The sequence below is a fragment of the Cryptotermes secundus genome, unplaced genomic scaffold (genome assembly GCF_002891405.2).
Source record: "Cryptotermes secundus unplaced genomic scaffold, Csec_1.0 scaffold511, whole genome shotgun sequence".
Taxonomy (NCBI): Eukaryota; Metazoa; Arthropoda; class Insecta; order Blattodea; family Kalotermitidae; genus Cryptotermes; species Cryptotermes secundus.
This window is the reverse complement of record NW_019727101.1, coordinates 523,600-540,906: the sequence shown is the minus strand read 5'-3', so window position 1 is coordinate 540,906 and position 17,307 is coordinate 523,600. Positions and strand designations below refer to the sequence as shown.

General features: G+C 38.7%; 1 protein-coding gene across 1 annotated transcript; it reads right to left on the bottom strand.

Moving 5' to 3' along the window:
- Window positions 1-2,445: 2,445 nt before the first annotated feature.
- On the bottom strand, window positions 2,446-14,187 carry LOC111864419. The gene is made up of 5 exons (XM_023851653.2): window positions 14,076-14,187; window positions 10,889-10,927; window positions 9,844-9,921; window positions 2,888-3,013; window positions 2,446-2,595 (listed from the first exon to the last, which is right to left on the bottom strand). Exons 1-5 carry the CDS (start codon window positions 14,121-14,123, stop codon window positions 2,497-2,499), a joined length of 390 nt encoding a protein of 129 aa, XP_023707421.1. The 5' UTR covers window positions 14,124-14,187; the 3' UTR covers window positions 2,446-2,496.
- Between the last annotated feature and the right edge of the window lie 3,120 nt (window positions 14,188-17,307).

The following is a 17,307-nucleotide window of genomic DNA, read 5'->3' as shown; positions in this document are numbered from 1 at the left end:
GCAAAATTATAGTTTTGTATATTCTAATTTTTATGTTTTTGGACAACAGACGAGAAGACAAAAGATTCTGGACTGAATGGTAGCAAGCATTACCCGAGTTCAATCACCTCTTAATTTCCTCCTGAATCAGGTTTCGATCTGTTATCGTTGTTCCCAAATATCTCAGTATTTTAGGTCGTGATATTCTTAAAAATCTTTTAATATCCGTTGCCTCAGATACCTTTCCTGTTAAGAAATATATATTTTGTAGCCACATTATTATGTGTTCTTTTGCTTGTCAATGAAATAGACATTCTATAAAAATTCTGTTTTATACATGAATTTTATTTTCATTTATCAAGTAGTAGATACGTTGTGCATGGAATGGCATGCACATAAATGTTGTTCATACTCTCATATTATTTTTTGAGATGTCTAAACCAGTTGTTCCCAAACTTTTTTGGACCACTGTCCCCTTGTTTTCCATAAACCCATTCCCAGTGCCCCCTTCCTTGCCCTATAAGGAGCATTCTTCAGAAGAGCAGTTTGCACAACCCACAAAAGAAGATAATAACAATAAAATAAGATACCTCATTTATTATTATTATTATTATTATTATTATTATTGGAGGGGGTGGGTTTCCCCANGGAAACTTGCCTAATTTTGCTCAGAGGTCTCCTAGAGACATGAGGATCTTTTACATGCCGTAAATCTATGACACGGGACCCACGGCTTAAAGTCCCTCCCAGAGGACTTGTTCCCTGAATTTTTCTGCCCTTAAAAATTCCACGACCTCCGCCGGGTTTGAACCCACGTACCTTGAGTCATGAGGTGGGAACGTTACCCCTAGACTACGGAGGCTGCTAGATAACTCATTTAGTAACTACTTCACTGTTAGCAAATATTTGATGCAATGGATGGGCTTGGTGAAGTAATACCAGTTTCCCAATGTCTGGTCTAAAGTTACTTCAATCATAAATCAGTGAACAACACGCTTGGGGGGGCACGTCCAATATGCCCCTAGATAATCCCACTGCCCCCCAGGGAAACCACTGATCTGACCCATCATTTCAGAACCTATAGGTCTTAGGGTGGTTCACAGGACTCTCATTCACAGTCTGGCCCCTGGTTAGATCCATGTGCCCACATCTCTATCACAGATAAAACCTGGGAGTATGAAGAATGACCCCCTCAACTGTGCATCAGAGCCTGTGTCATTCTATAAGCCCCTCTGCTGTCAACCATCATCCTCATGATCACCCTGTCATTGGGGATAACAGACTCTGCCCTATCTGTGCCCCCCCCACCTGGAAATGGATTCTACACCCCAGACCAGCTATGCAGAAGCCATAAAGGCCAACATAGACCTCATTTACAGAAAGTAAAACAAAAATATAATCCATCATTTCACAAATGCTTTCATGGTCAATACTAGAGCTTAATGTCAGGAAATTTAGTGATCTAGTATAAAGTATGTTTTTAGACATTGTGACAAGTGTTGTTAAATATTTTGAAACTGAACATATGATTTATGATTGCTTTATATCTAACTCAAATGTTGCTCTTTCCTTTCACAAAGTCAGTACTTCTGTTTTGAATAAGATATCCAAGATGCATGAGTATTAAGGCTGTGGTCTTGTTGGGTGAGATCCCATGTAATGTGAAAGATAACTTCATTAAGTTATACTAAAATATTTCCACACATCTGCCACAGAATACAGTGCCACTAGCCTGAGGACCATGCACCCCATGGCAATAACTACTGGGACACTGTAAGTAAAATACCTAAATTTCTAACTGTTGAACTCTGCAATTGTCAACTCTCCTATAATCTATGACAAAGAAAGGGTCATGGTAAAATTGTTCCCGTGCTTAATTAATTACACACCATGCCATGAAGACATATAGGGCGGTGAGGTAAAGATTCACCTTTCATAACCTCAGCATTCAGTGGAGGAGAGTGGTCTGTTTCACGCCCCTGCCAATTTATCCCAGGAGAATGCCCAGTATCCATTGGACTGGATGCCCCAGAGCCAGTCTGAACTCTGTGGAAAAAAAAGAAAATCTCTTGCCCTGCCAGACACTGACCCCTAATTCTTCAGCCATTCAGACTATAGCCCATCACTATACTGACTGAGCTATCCCAGCTCCACATAATTTGTGTATTAAATTTAATATCAAAAATTAAAATTCTTTTTTAAAAATGGATTCTTCAAATGAAATGAATTGTAAATTTCCTTTTAAAATGGTACACACCCTGATGATCGTATTTTTGGTGGAAACATGTTGGGTTTTTAACAATATGGTAGTCAACATAAGGAAATGAACTAGATGCACTTAGATGGTAACTTATGTTTTATTGTAACCATAATTATCTATTTTCTTAACCTTCTATTGAACAAGTTGCTTGATAAGGCATGAACAATGCTTGCCATAATTATGTGCAGAACAGATGTATTCTTTCTAAGAACTGGAAGAGGGTTTACAATCCTGTCATGAAGATTTGTACTCTTGCTTCAGCTGTCGCCAATGCCAAAGTTTGAAGCCATCTTTCCTGCTTGTTCCATGCCTTTTGCTGCAATGTCTTCAAAGTTTTCAAATTTTCCATCACTGATCTGAAAAAAAGAAGTTCAGTAAGTCTTGATAATATTTTGTTTGAGCCAAATCAACACTGTGCAAGTTGCTTACATTTGGACACTTCAAACATGTATTTTATGTAGGATTTGAGTTTCTCACAGCCATGATTATGAAGAGTACTGCCTTCTGGGATATAAACGTAAAAAATGCATTACTTTGAAAAAGAGAAGCTCTGCTTCTGCTAAGGTGGGACTACAGTTCTTTGACAAAATGGTCGAAGGAACACAGGATGAGTCAAGTTAAGAATCAAAGCTCTAAGGCACTGATCACCTCTGATGGCATGAATCCTTCAACTGTCTCTCCAGCTGTCGCTGCAGCATCAAGCATGGGCTGGGGAATATGTTCCAGCACTTTGACTGCTGCTTCTTCAGGAGTAGGCAATTGTGGCAGTTTAAACTGTTGAGAAAATTTTAATTGGTAAAAGTTCCTGGAAACATTTTCAGTAATATGAAGACTTCTATCTTTTGGGATAGAACACCATGTAATCCTCTGAAAGTCAACTGATGTTCCTCTGAAATGTCGGCTGACTTTCAGCGGAATACATGGAATGATATCCCAGATGATAGAACTCTTCCTAACTACCGCTGTGAGAATCTCAAATCCTACATGGTACCAGTAATATCTTCTATACCGAACATCCTGGTCAAGTTGTTACCAGTCCTGCGACACAATTGGGAGTTCTAGGGGTGAAATCTCAACCTAATAAAACATGAAAATAAATAAAGCGCCTTTATCCTTAAGTCTTGTATAGATATGTGTGTATACGGTCCACAGAATTGTTCATTATCCTAGGCTTCATTCTAAGAGGCAAATGCTTGAAAATTATCTATATTAATATTCGAATAGAGAGGGTGAAAAGAACTGCAAAAGTGTCAAAATATTCAGAACTATATACTTTCTAATGATTTAGGAATTTATAACTGGATAATTCGCATACATGACAAAAGCAGTTGGAAGGAAATTGTTGAGCAGGCCAGAGCGTTCAAGAAATGAAGCTGTCGAGCCTCATGAAGAAGATGAAGTCCTTCTAATGACGAACTGGAGTGATATACATGTACATTATTTAACTCAGTTATCATGGATGGTTGTATTCTGTTGTGCTCATATCATACTGTAGTTTGTAGAACCGTTGCTATGCAACAACCACGAAATGGGTGGATATACCAGGGCCATTTGTGGACAATGGCGAAACAATTGGAACCATTACCAGGAAACGTCAACAGACTCAACACTAGACTGTGTGCTCTAGTGAACTGTAAATAGTGGGAACAGCGATAGTGTTATAGTTATTTGTGGTTACAATCTGTAAGTGGTCAGTAAATCTATTCACCAATCTAAACTCCATCTACAGTCACATATACTATGTGATAATATGATTTTTCTCTCCGGCAAATGGAGATGGTCACCCATGCAATCATCATATTAACTGGTCTAAGTAATGCAGATCCTTTGCCAGGGGTAATGACTATTGCAGTTAGGGTAAGGACGGTATTGTTGTTGCCATGAACGAAATCCAGTAGGGTAAACAATCCTTATTTCATGGTATGACATTCTAAATCCTCTATGACATTAGGCAAGTGTTCAACAGTTAGCTCTAAGTCTAATAGTCCTCCAAATATCTCTCCCTAATGGATATAACAAAACAAGGTGCCTCAACAAAACTAATATTTTTACCACACGTTAAATTTTTGTTGCAGAAAAATGTAATACACAAACTACTTAACATGTATCAAGGTCCATGGCAAAAGTATAATATTTAAAAAGCCTTCACATATTTCGGCCACTACTGGCCATCATTAGAAAGCAAAACCAACATTACAAAGGAAACACATTACATGTATGATAAACATAGGTTGCTTAAAAGAGATTTCTACCACTAGAAATCAAGATAGATTAAAAGACCAATATAATTAAAGTAAGTTAAGTCATAAGTTATAAAAAACACCTGTTTAACATTCATGTAAAATGTCTCCTTGACAATGTTGGCTTTGCCTTTTGATGAAGACCAATGGCAGCCTTAACATGTGAAGGCTTTTTAAAAATTAATTTTTGCACTTGCTTCACCCAGATACATATTAGTTCTTTTGAAAGTGTGACAGCTTATCATGTCTATTATAAAAATTAAACACAAATATCAGTACTCGCTCTGCACTTGGGATATGGTTGCTTTTCTTTCAAGCTCACAATATTCTTCTACTTTACTGGTATGATTAGGAATTAACATGTTCCAGCCTCATTTATGACTCTCTCCACCACCTTCTATGTCTTGTAAAGTTTGGTTGGATTTAAGATTCACATGGTGGTGACTTCAAAGAGTTATATATTCTGGGAGACAACGCCATGAAATCCTGTGACAGTCAACCGATGTTTCAAAGGAAGTCACTGTCTCCAGTTCTGCTTGCTGCCTGCTTCATACTGGTTTCTTGATTGGTTTACTGCTTGAAGATGGAAGTGGTAAGTTGCTCTGGAATGTCAGATGGCTTTAACAAGGCGACACAGCGTCATATCTCAGAATATATAATCCTTCCCACATCTCTTCTGCAGTTTACTTTGTAAGTCACAGTTAAGTGTCAGATTTAATTAAAAACGATTTAATTACAATGTTCTTCTTCAATTTATGATAGCATATATCAAAACAAAAATTTCAGATGTTTTAAAGTGTGCAGTGCAGAGCGAGATGTTTCCACCAGACAATAAGCTGAATATAAAGTTGTCTTTATGCTTTATTTATTAAGTACGGTGCCATGAAGACATATGAGGAAATGGAGGTATAGCTGCGCCATTCCTCACCTTGGCACTAACTTGGAGATAAGTGGTCAACTTCACGCAGCTACCGCTTTACTCCAGTGAAACAGCCCGAAACCCACTTAACAAAAGGCTGTGTTGGCCCTAGAACCGGTCTGGAGAAGAGAAAAATATTGCCTCTACCCAGAGTTGAACACTAGCCCTCCAGCCTCTAGCCTATCACTAAACTGACTCAGCTATCCCAGCTTCTTCATCAGTGAATTACAGATATAATTGTGTCATACTGTAAAGTCATTAGGGCACAGCTGGAATTTGGGGTAGATGCCATCTACCTAGTTTCACGTTTCATTTTTATGAAGCTATTTCCAACACATTAATATATCATAAGAGTCGTTCCCAGCAACGATATNAATAAGCTGAATATAAAGTTGTCTTTATGCTTTATTTATTAAGTACCATGCCATGAAGACATATGGGGAAATGGGGGTATAGCTGCGCCATTCCTCACCTTGGCACTAACTTGGAGATGAGTGGTCAACTTCACGCAGCTACCGCTTTACCCCAGGGAAACAGCCTGAAACCCACTGCACAAAAGGCTGGGTTGGCCCTAGAACCGGTCTGGAGAAGAGAAAAATCTTGCCTCTACCCAGAGTTGAACACTAGCCCTCCAGCCTCTAGCCTATCCCTAAACTGACTCAGCTATCCCAGCTTCTTCATCAGTGAATTACAGATATAATTGTGTCATACTGTAAAGTCATTAGGGCACAGCTGGAATTTGGGGTAGATGCCATCTACCTAGTTTCACGTTTCATTTTTATGAAGCTATTTCCAACACATTAATATATCATAAGAGTCGTTCCCAGCAACGATATACATAGCAAAAATTCACGAGTTTATACTGTAATAACTTCCATTTAACATGTTTTCTCGTTTCTATTGATTTGGACAATCTAGCTAGAGCTGATCTGGAGTATCTGCCTAGTTCTTCTCTGGAGAACCTACCTAATTCTACTCTGGAAGGCCTGGATATGGGATAAACCTACCTATTTTTGTGACACATCTTATCTCACAGGAGAGAATTAAAAATAACACCAGGATCCAAAATAAAATAAATGAACACAGCCAAATTGGATAAACTATTTGGATAGAATGACAAAGTAATGCAGATCATACAGTAAGAAGCAAAAAGGCTTTGAGACTGAGATGGGAATGTTAGGTTGGAACAGGCTTGACTGCCTATGCCATTAAGTGAAGAAAAGAAGAAAGGGTCCACACTTCTTGTAATCACGTTAGGTATGAGATTCCCATGCCACTACTTCTCTTACGGATTAACTGTTAAGCCAATTAATGAGAAATATTTCATATGATTTATTTGTTTATTTAACAGCGCTGTCAGTAGCTCAGCATATATAGCGTCCAATTGATAGGCTGATCAACAAATGATGAACCAGAATAGGGGTCAGAGAAAGTCAATGTGGCCCAATTTTCAGTATTATCAAAATATCTATCTAAAGAGACTGAGGAAAACCATGAAAAATCTTAGTATCCTGGCTGAGATTGAACAAGCCAGAAATGTTACCATTTGAGTCATTGCTCAATGTAAGCAATAACTAATTAACTATCTAACTAACTTTATGGGTAGATTCTAAAGGGTTCTGACGATGGTGGATGACACACAGAATTACTGGGGGTTTGGACTTTTTGCATCATCCAGAATTTTAGGTAATAGAGGACACAACGTTTCAGAAACTCGATCTGTTTCCGTCTTCAGGTGAGAAAGGAAGACACCTACTCAATTGGGCCCCTTAGAAAGAGCTAATCTCAATCACTGGACCAGTTTCAGAAACTTCATCTGTTTCCATCTTCAGGTGAGAAAGGTGAGTAGGTGTCTTCCTTTCTCACCTGAAGACGGTAACAGATCCAGTTTCTGAACGTTATGTCCTCTATTACCAAAATTCTGGACGATGGAAAAAGTCCAAACCCCCAGTAATTCTGTGTAACTTTATGGGGCTGAGGCCTTCTTGAGAAGCCGCCAGTTGTGCAGCTACTGAAGAACTTTTCAGCATTCTATGGAACCCGAGGGCTCATTACCATGTTCATAAAAGCCAACCTACTTGTCCCTATCATGAACCAGATCAATCCAATCCATACCACCTAATCCTGTCACTCCAAGATCCATTTTGATGCTCTCCTCCCACTTACGTCTTGGCCTTCCTAGTGGTCTCTTTCCTTCTGAATCCCACCAAAATCTTACATGTATTCCCCTTCTTCTCATGCGTGCTACATGCCTTGCCAACAGCATCCTCCTTGATTTGATCATTCTAATTATGCTTGGCGAAGAGTAGAAGTTATGAAGCCCCTCATTATGCAGTTTTCTCCAAACTCTCATCACCTCATCCCTCTTTAGTCCAAATATTCTCCTCAGCTTCTGTCTATGTTCCTCCCTTAATGTCAGAGACAAAGTTAGACTCCCTTACAATACTATATGATGTAAACAATATGTAAATAAAAGTAAAAAATACACCACTAATAAATACAATTTAAACATGGGATTTATCGTTCTTTGAAAGATGTACTTGATTCTAGGGCAAATTAGGATGTCATACTATGAAATAAGATATGTCACAAAATTGAATATGTTTACGCTCTAAGTTATTAGATTTACATTTAACTGCTAATGCAAAATGTTAGTGCAAAAGCGATGTAAAGACAAATGAGCTGTGAAGACCTGAATTCGCCAATTTCATATGGAATTGTATGTAGTTACAGCTGAACTGACACTAACTGCAATGCTATTAGAATGAATATTTCGAACTGGTGTGTAACCACTCATTAACAACATAGCCTACTTTTTAAACTATTCATAAACTATTCATTTTGGATTTTCATGGTGGAAATTGTTCAAACTGTGGTCGTCTGGGTTGTGACACCAAAGCCAAGATAACTCGGTTGGTATAGTGACTGGCTACGAGCTGAACGGCCGGGTTCGATCCCCTACAGGGACAAATGATTTTTGTCTTCTCCTCAGTGTCTAGACCGAGTCTCGGGGGCCGCCCAGCCTCCTATCCAAATGGTACTGGAGGTGTTTCCCTGAGGGTAAAGTGACCGTGGCATGAGCTGACAATTCACCTCCATCTAGTGCCAAAGTCAAGAAGGGTGGAACTACACCTCCACTCCCCCATGCGTCTTCATAGCATGGTGCTCAGTGAATTAAGCACAGGAATGACTTTACATTCCCAGTTAGCTTTACCGGGGTTGTGACACCGTCTAGTCTTGAAGGGGGAAGAATATGCTGCTACCACATTCAGGGTTGAACTGTGTAGGGTGAGGAATCGTTGGGGTTATAGGAGCAGGTTTAGGGTAAAGTAGGCATAAAAAGGGCTCTTTTCCTGCCTGCTGTTCCTATTGGTCCAAATGGGGATACATTTCCTCACCTCAGCCCGTGGGTTTCGGTTACAACATTCCCAGTAACATGTATATATAATTCAACCTATTCCTTACTTTACACACTTATACCCTGAAGACGGAGGCAGTATGCTCCTCCGAAACATTGATAAACTTCTACAATACTATATGACATCGCATGCCGGAAGAACATGATTTGTTCAAAATCATATTACCTATCTTCCTGCTTTATGACCTGAATATGAACCAACATAGCTCACTCAGTGTAGGGACTAAGCTATGCGCTGAGCGACCGAAAAATTGGGCTTGATATATATCTCGGCTGGGGCAAGAGAATTCTCTCCTCCACAGCGTTGAGACCGACTTGTGGCCTGAGTACCCTGATTCAAAGACGAGGGGTTAAAGCAGTAGAGGTGTGAAGCTATACCTCCATTCCCCCATACATCTTCAGAAGCAGTGCTTTATTTAAGCACGGGGAGTTGATGTAGGTAAAATAGGCACTGTATAAGGAAATCCTTTTGCCACAGAATGTATTTTATTTATTATACGTGAAATCTAAGAGTCCAAATTGTTTAGCAGTGCAAAGTCACTGATGTCAGTATGAGCCAATGAGACGTGTACAACCTCAAATCACTTATCTCGAGAGGCATCTGTGAGTGTATTCTAAGCATTGAAACCTGCGTAGAACATTACAGTGACAGTTTAATCGTTTCAAATATTACTGTAATTAACATTTATAATACCAGAAACTGCGTACTACATATGTAATCAAATACCAGCCTCTGTACATTCTTAAAATTTAACAGATGTTACAAATTGTTTCTACCGCAATTAAAGATATAATCATTTCCAAATAAAATTGAAGACAGGGTCTAATTTTACAATTTGTAATGTGACTGTATATGGAGGAATGTCTGTATAACAGTCAAGTAGGAGAGAAAATGGAAGGCGTGTCTACATCTGTAAGATCAGCGCTGATATGTGTGCATATTCGTACATTAACGGCGACCTCGTTTAGGCACCGATGACCGGAAGGTCTCAGCAGCGCCCTGCCCTGCTTCCCTCCCTTCCTTTACCTTGTCAGCTCCAGGAAAGGAGTCAGTCGATCCATCAAAGCCAGGTGGAGATGGTGGACTGGGAAGCTGTCTTGTAGCCTGCAGCAACATACAAACATTTGAAGAATAAGATAACGTGATACAAGTTTCCTACGTTATAAAATGAGATATATTCCAGGACTATGGAAAGAAATATGTACAAAGCTATGAAGATATTTAAACTAAAATGATAGTTTGAATAATTATGTCGTTAATTGTATTAACACAATGCTGAATCTGAAATTAAAAGAATTATTCTTGAAAACCTTCACCTCTGAGTGGGGAACACAGACTGAGGGTGTTTGAGAACAGGGTGTTGAGGAGAATATTTGGACCGAAGAGAGATAAAGTGACAGGAGGCTGGAGAAAACTACATAATGAAGAGCTTCATAACTTGTACTCTTCTCCAAGTATAATTAGAATGATCAAGTCAACGTGGATGAGATGGGCAGGACATGTAGCACGAATAGTGGAGAAGAGGAATTCATGTAGGATATTGTTTGGAAAGCCAGAAGGAAAGAGACCACCGGAAAGAGCAAGACGTAGGTGGGTGGACAATATTAAAATGGATCTTGGAGAGATAGAATGGGATGATGTGGACTGGATTGATCTGGTTCAGGATAGGGACAAGTGGAGGACTTTTGTGAAGACGGTAATGGATCTTCGGGTTCCATAAAATGCTGGGAAGTTGTTGAATAGCTGCACAGTTGGCGGCTTCCGAAGAAGGGCTCAGCTCCATGAGTGAATGAATCTTAAACACTATAGCTGGAATTTGGAAATATTAAATTTTCCGTTTCAATTTTCAATTGGCTTTTATGTTAATCAACAATAAAACATAAACGTAATATTTTTATGTTTTTTTAGGTAACCCTCGTGTAATTCCGTCACTGAAAGCCGATCTATGCTGTACTTAGACATTACAAAATATTACTGGTAAATACATGGAGCCATACTTACACGCAAATACTTAATCTACAGTTCTACTTTCTTTAACACGAACTTGATAAGAGGGCTTGAGATCATTTACCCTGTGATGTGAGGATGAGTCCGAAGGTGCAGCTGTCACCTGTAACAAAATAGAAAACCGCAAATAAATATGGCCGCTGTTTAATTTCAGTAGTATCATGTAAATGTTTCTGTAGTGACTTCTTTGTCACTTACATTACAACCTCTTGACTCCATCATAATGTCAAACAAAACGATGGACACATCTGTTTTATAGAGGCCATATTCAGTAAAATGTTTACGGGGTCAGCGCTCAAGTTGAAGATTTTATAGACAATAGGAATTCCCTGCTCCATTTTATGTTACTATTACACGTATGTTCCTAATAACCAGTTTCGGCTGCATCGTCTTCCACAGTTATCCCAATAGAATATCCCCATAAAGAGATAAAGTTGCCCATGTTTTTAATTAATAAGCATCACGTCATGAACACGTATGGGGGAGTGGAGATATAGCGCCACCATTCTTCACCCCTGCACCAGATGAAGTGGTCAGCTTTACACCGTGAGGAAAGAGCCTCCGGGGTCAATTAGATAGAAAACTGGGTGGGCCCCACAGCCGTTGTGGGCGATATGGAGGAGAGGGAAAATTTTTGTCCCTGCCGGGAATCGAACCATGGTCGTCTAGCCCGTCGCTACGCCGACTGAACTATTCGGGCTCCTGACAATCCCTTAAAAGTGATGCCACTGTGTTCCTCGTCTTTAATTTATTCCACAACAATATCTCGGTTTAAATTAGTTTTTACATACTTAGTAGGTGTTACAAGCAGACTTCATACTGCCTATTTGTTCTACTGCATAAATTTCTAATCTTATACATTTATTACTACTGTTATTGTTACACTGTGAATAACTTATTATCTAAGTATGGATTCCAATTTAAATTTGTCGAAAGCAGCATCAAATTTAGCATCGTTGCCATATGTGTAATTGCTGACTTGCAAATAGCACTTCATACGTTATGTGTCGGCATGTTTATGATTTATCTCATTACTAAACTTCAATCCAGACTTGGAAAAGAAAGTGAAGGAAACGATTTTCACTGACGTCATGTTATATATTTACACTTAGGCAGCGTCTACACGAGCGCACAAAATGCGTCCGTTGTAATGAACGTACTTTGCTGAGGACACCACACTGTTGCAGAATGCGGTGCGCAGTTTTTTGTCTGCAATGGAGCCAGAAGAAAGCTAGCATTTGCCTCTCTTATTTATTTCTACAACGGACGCATTTTGTGCGCTCGTGTAGACGCTGCCTTAACCTTCATAAAAATTGTGTCGTATTCGGAAATCTTTTTCCTTACCTACAAGAACCGATTATTTTAAGTAGTGCTTTGGCCTCTCCCATCTAAAAAATTTGCACATCCGCCATTTTGTTATTAACTGACTTTGGAAAATTAAAATGTATGAAGTGGTAGTCTCGTATGTTATAACGTTCTTGAAAATATTTTGTAAAAATTGTGAACCATTTCAAGAGCTAAAATTAGGGATACACGGATGGACACACAAAGAGAAAATGGTGATCTTAGAATCTTGATTTCTTCCTCAAGGAAGTTTATAAATATGTGATTTCATTCTTAGAAATTAACGGAAATCAGTCCTAACTATGTCAAGTCTGCCCTGTACTCAGGTTAATTACATGAAAATGTAGGTAACCTCATACAGTTAAACGATTTTTCGTTAATCAGTATTATTTTTTTATATAATGGAGAATGCATGAATATATTCGCAATCCTTCCTTAAGAAGCCAACCATAATTAGGCGACACAGTCCAAATTCATTTCATGCCGATAAGTTTTAATACGTTTTCATTTCAGAATTAAGCCTACGTCAAAATTCGTTCGGGAACTCGGACTCTCGACAGACTGGACGGGGCAGAGGCAGCGTGTCCAGATTTAATTACAATTCAGGGTTTTCTTGAAGGTAACACGCACATCAACATCATCGCGACCGTCCCTTCAGAACAGCGATTTGGATTTATTTCTTCTGACACCAATTTTTTTATTTTTAATATTTTATTTTACGATGTAGAATTTGAGGTTCTCAGAGCTTTGGTTGGGAAGAGATATATCTTTTTGGAATATACGTCATGTAGTCCCATTGAAAGTCAACTGACGTTTCGGAGGAACAGCAGCAAGTAAAACTCTGTTTACCACCTGCTTTCACGCTGGTTTTTTTGCTCGACTTATTCTTCGACCCTGAGGATGGAGGTACTATGTTCCTCCGCAACATCGGTTGACTTTCAACGGTTTCGGAGGAACAGCAGCAAGTAAAACTCTGTTTACCACCTGCTTTAACGCTGGTTTTTTGCTCGACTTATTCTTCGACCCTGAGGACGGAGGTACTATGTTCCTCCGCAACATCGGTTGACTTTCAACGGACTATACAGCGTTATATCCAAGAAAACATAATTCTCTCCATAAAACGTAGACTTATTTTTATTAGTTTTAACTGATTATAAAATCTATTTTACCTAAGGCCATGTGTGAACCTTCTACTTTTTCATACTGCAATAAAAAGCGGTGAAATTTGATTGCTTAATGTATAACGTCAGTTTGTGAGTTTAATTTATAGTCATGACAGATTACAAAGTCTAGTATCATAAGATCATAAATGGGCTTTTTCGTACATCCCTTCATCTCAGAATTACTTGGTTTTTGGACTTCGGCCATCGTCCGGTATTCTAGAGACCGGACGATGGCCGAAGTCCAAGAACCAAGTAATTCTGAGTGTTATACACCATCGTCAGAAGCTTTCAGAATCCCTTCATGTGCTCAACATATTTTGTCTTAATTCGATATTTTGCATTAATGTGCTGTTGAAACATAAATTATGTTTGTTTTCTACTATATTTGTGTTTTACTGACATATGCTTAATAAACTGCGAAAAAAACACCGTTGGGAATTTTGTACCTTATATTATGGAGTTTGCTGTTCCCAGTTTTATTAAAGTGATAAAAGAAAATTATATTTTTAGGAAAAATAGTTTAAAATTAAGAGAAACTTGCCAAGAAGATTGGACATATTACTGATTCCGCTTTTTTAAAAACTTGTCAGCTTTCCATGATGGAAAAGAACATATTTTTGGTATATTTATGTAAACAAAAGTCAGGGCTACATTATTTCTAATTCAGCACAACGGCATTTTACAATGCTGATAAGCTGTTATATGAATTTCCGTGTGCATCGAGAGCAAGACACTGCAACTCACCACAGCAACAACAGCGCTGAATAACAGAAGTACAACAGCAACTTTCATGGTTTCAGCTCTCGCTTGTAGATATCACGTCTCGGCAGACTAAACGCTAACAACGCTTCTAGGTATGTCGGTATTTATATAAATCTGAAAGCAACAGCTGATGGCCATGTATTTTTACATCATACATAGTTTATTATAATTACGATGAATATCTTCACCAGAATTTCACGTAAGATATTATCTCATGCGACTATAACGCAAATAAGAGAATCAGTGACGATAAACATCTCTATTCTAGAAATGTCCTCGACATTGTTCAGTTTTGCGTCGTTCGTTGCGAGACAACATTTTCCATGTACGTCATACAAATAAAAAAAGATACAAATCAAGGCGCTTCCGGTGGGCAGAATATGCCAATGCAACACGTCGGACTTACGTCAAAGTATTATGATCTGAAAAAGTAACAACAGCTTTATAATAATACTCAGTACATCTGGTTCGATAAGAATTGAAATGTTGGGATTTCTAACGTTTGAGGCAATTCCTCACTTTATAACTGGAATGTATGTCTATCAATACCAATTTTAGAGAAATTGGGCTTGAATTAGGGACGCGGCTCCAGTTTAAGTGTGACATAGAACAAAACACATTCCGAAATCTTACACCTGCAAATAAGGGGAACCTATGGGATATGTGGAGATAGTGCAACACTGTCTGGGGACTCAGAGAAGTGCGTTGCCTCGCTTTCAGCCAAAAGTGGAGATAGAACGTTTCAATACTCAGGCTGCGACTTGAGGGCTTTGTGACTGACAAGGCTGTAATCAGCACATACATTTCTGTGATTAACATATGTCGCAGGTTCAAGCTACCCCTGAGATCCAAGGTGTTGCCATTCGCTCGCCAAATACAAACAAGTTGCTACTGAGAAGCAGATGTTTCCGAATTTATGTGGCCTCGTGAAGGCTTCTCCAAGACTGAGTGCAAACTCTAACTCCATGACATCGAGTCCTTGACAAGCCGTCAGTCGCTCAGCCACTCAAGAAATTCCCAACATTTTATGGAACCCGAAGGTTCATTACCGTGTTTACGAGGGCTCTCTACTGGTCTCTGTTCTCAGGGAGTTTGAGAACAGGTTGTCGAGGAGAATATTTGGACCGAAGAGAGATGGAAGTGAGAGGAGGTTGAAGAAAACTGCATAATGAGGAGTTTCATAACTTTTACTCTTCGCTAAGTATAATTAGAATGAACAAAGCAAGGAAGATGAAATGGGCAGGACATGTAACACGCATTGGTGACAATATAGATTTTCGATTGGAAAGCCAGGAGGAAAGAGACCACTAGGAAGACCTAGACCCAGGTCGGTGGATAATATTCAAATTGATTATAGAGATATGGACGGGGGGTCATATGCACTGGATTGATCTGTCTCGAGATAGAGACCAGTGGAGGGCTTGTGTGAACACTGACACTTAAAAGAGTTTCATAAAATGTTGGGAAATTCTTGAGTACCTGCGCGAAATACGGCTTCTCAAGAAGGGCTCAGCTCCATGGAGTTAGTCAGACCGTAAAATTTTGTATAGACGTAAATATTCATATGTATTAACGTCTTATTCAGATATAGTTACTGTAATTAAATAGTTATGAATCATTTGGGTAGAATGACAGGAGACTGACTGCCTTCCACAGGTGACATTCACTGCCAACCAAGGTGACGACCGAGACTTACTGAGACCAAAAAGGACGATGAAGAAACCAAAACCATCCTGGGATTCACAGGTAAAAATATTAACGAATTAATATTACAAAGTTCACGATTCTGACGTACAGTCATGAAGGTGGCAAGAATTATAGATTTCTTAACAAACATTTATCAGTTTCGGCTGTATTAAGAAGTTGCTTATTGGCATCATTTGGGGAGAGAGTATCTCGTTTGACAGATGTGAAATATCTCATTAAAGCCAAAATAGTTAATTTATTTCGAAAGCTTCTAAGTCAGTAGTTTTGAGACACTTATTTTCAGAAGCCTGAATTACATTTACATGAATTACATGTTCTTAATTTGTTCTCGACAACATCCTACACTATGTTATAGTCTTAACAAGAAGATACCCTACATAGTTACACAGTCAGTTAGAAATATTCTGTGTGTAATGAAAACATTTACCATGAAGGTTCTAAAATTGTTAAGAATCGATCATTTGCCTTTAGCACGAATCTCTGGCATATCGTTTAGCTCCATAGAATCGCAACATGTCCCCATTTAGCATCATGCTGTCTCAGATATAAACTGTCTGTTCTATTCTCCTCGGCCGCAACAATAGAATGTTTATTGATAAGAACCGCAGACAAGCATTGTGTGACCTTGTCATATTCAGTGTCCGTTGCGTAGTCTCGATTATAAAAAAAATTATGTAACCCTTTCAGACGACGAAAATCTCTCCAACGTAAACAAGTGACATCCTTCTCATAATTATTGTTTTCAAGCACGCAAGTATACGTAATTACCAGAATGGCGAAAATAATTAAAACATTCAAACGGAGAGGGTCCATATATACAAGGGCGAGTTTAGACTCAATGAGACTTCAAGTACAGTAGATATGATGGAAGATTCATTACAGCAACAACGAAACAACGAAATGCAGTCCCTAGGCAGATGAATCCAATGTGCATGATTTCAGCGTACAATCCGAAGGTCTATTTTTGAGAACCGGTCTGTTCTCACTAAGGTTTTCGTGACGTAGGCATTCTTATTCGTGATTACAGAGGCTGTATTTAATACTGTAGAACACAACATTACCAAACACATTCATCAGATTCATCGAGTTTACTTAAAACTAGAGCCATTAAATTGAAATTAGAGGGAGCAACCCATATATAATTTGAACAAAATCTGTCGAAGTGTGTTTGGGATATGTGGAAAATTCCATTTCTGACCTTACGCAAATCAGACATTATTGAGGATCAATATAGGAAAACTGGAACATCCCAGTAACTTCTGGTGAAAGTCCCCCATGCCGAATTTAAAAAAATATCTGTGAAACGATTTCTTTGGGATATATGAAAACGCACATTTATGACATTATGCAAATTATTAGGGACCAGTAAGGGTTACCAGATAAAATTTTGTGGAAGGCTCATATATCGAATTTTAATAAAATCTGTAGGCAGGTTTACGGAGTGAAAGGGAAAGTACATTTATAGCCTCGTGAAATGTAGGCTTTATTACACATCAATGTGGCTAAA

Coding starts and splice junctions, on each gene's coding strand:
- LOC111864419 (XM_023851653.2), bottom strand. CDS start 14,123: ATGAAAGTTGCTGTTGTACTTCTGTTATTCAGCGCTGTTGTTGCTGTG. Junction 10,928..14,075: donor TCAGCGCTGTTGTTGCTGTG/GTGAGTTGCAGT, acceptor ATTTTGTTACAG/GTGACAGCTGCACCTTCGGA. Junction 2,596..2,887: donor AAGGATTCATGCCATCAGAG/GTGATCAGTGCC, acceptor TCTTTTTTTCAG/ATCAGTGATGGAAAATTTGA.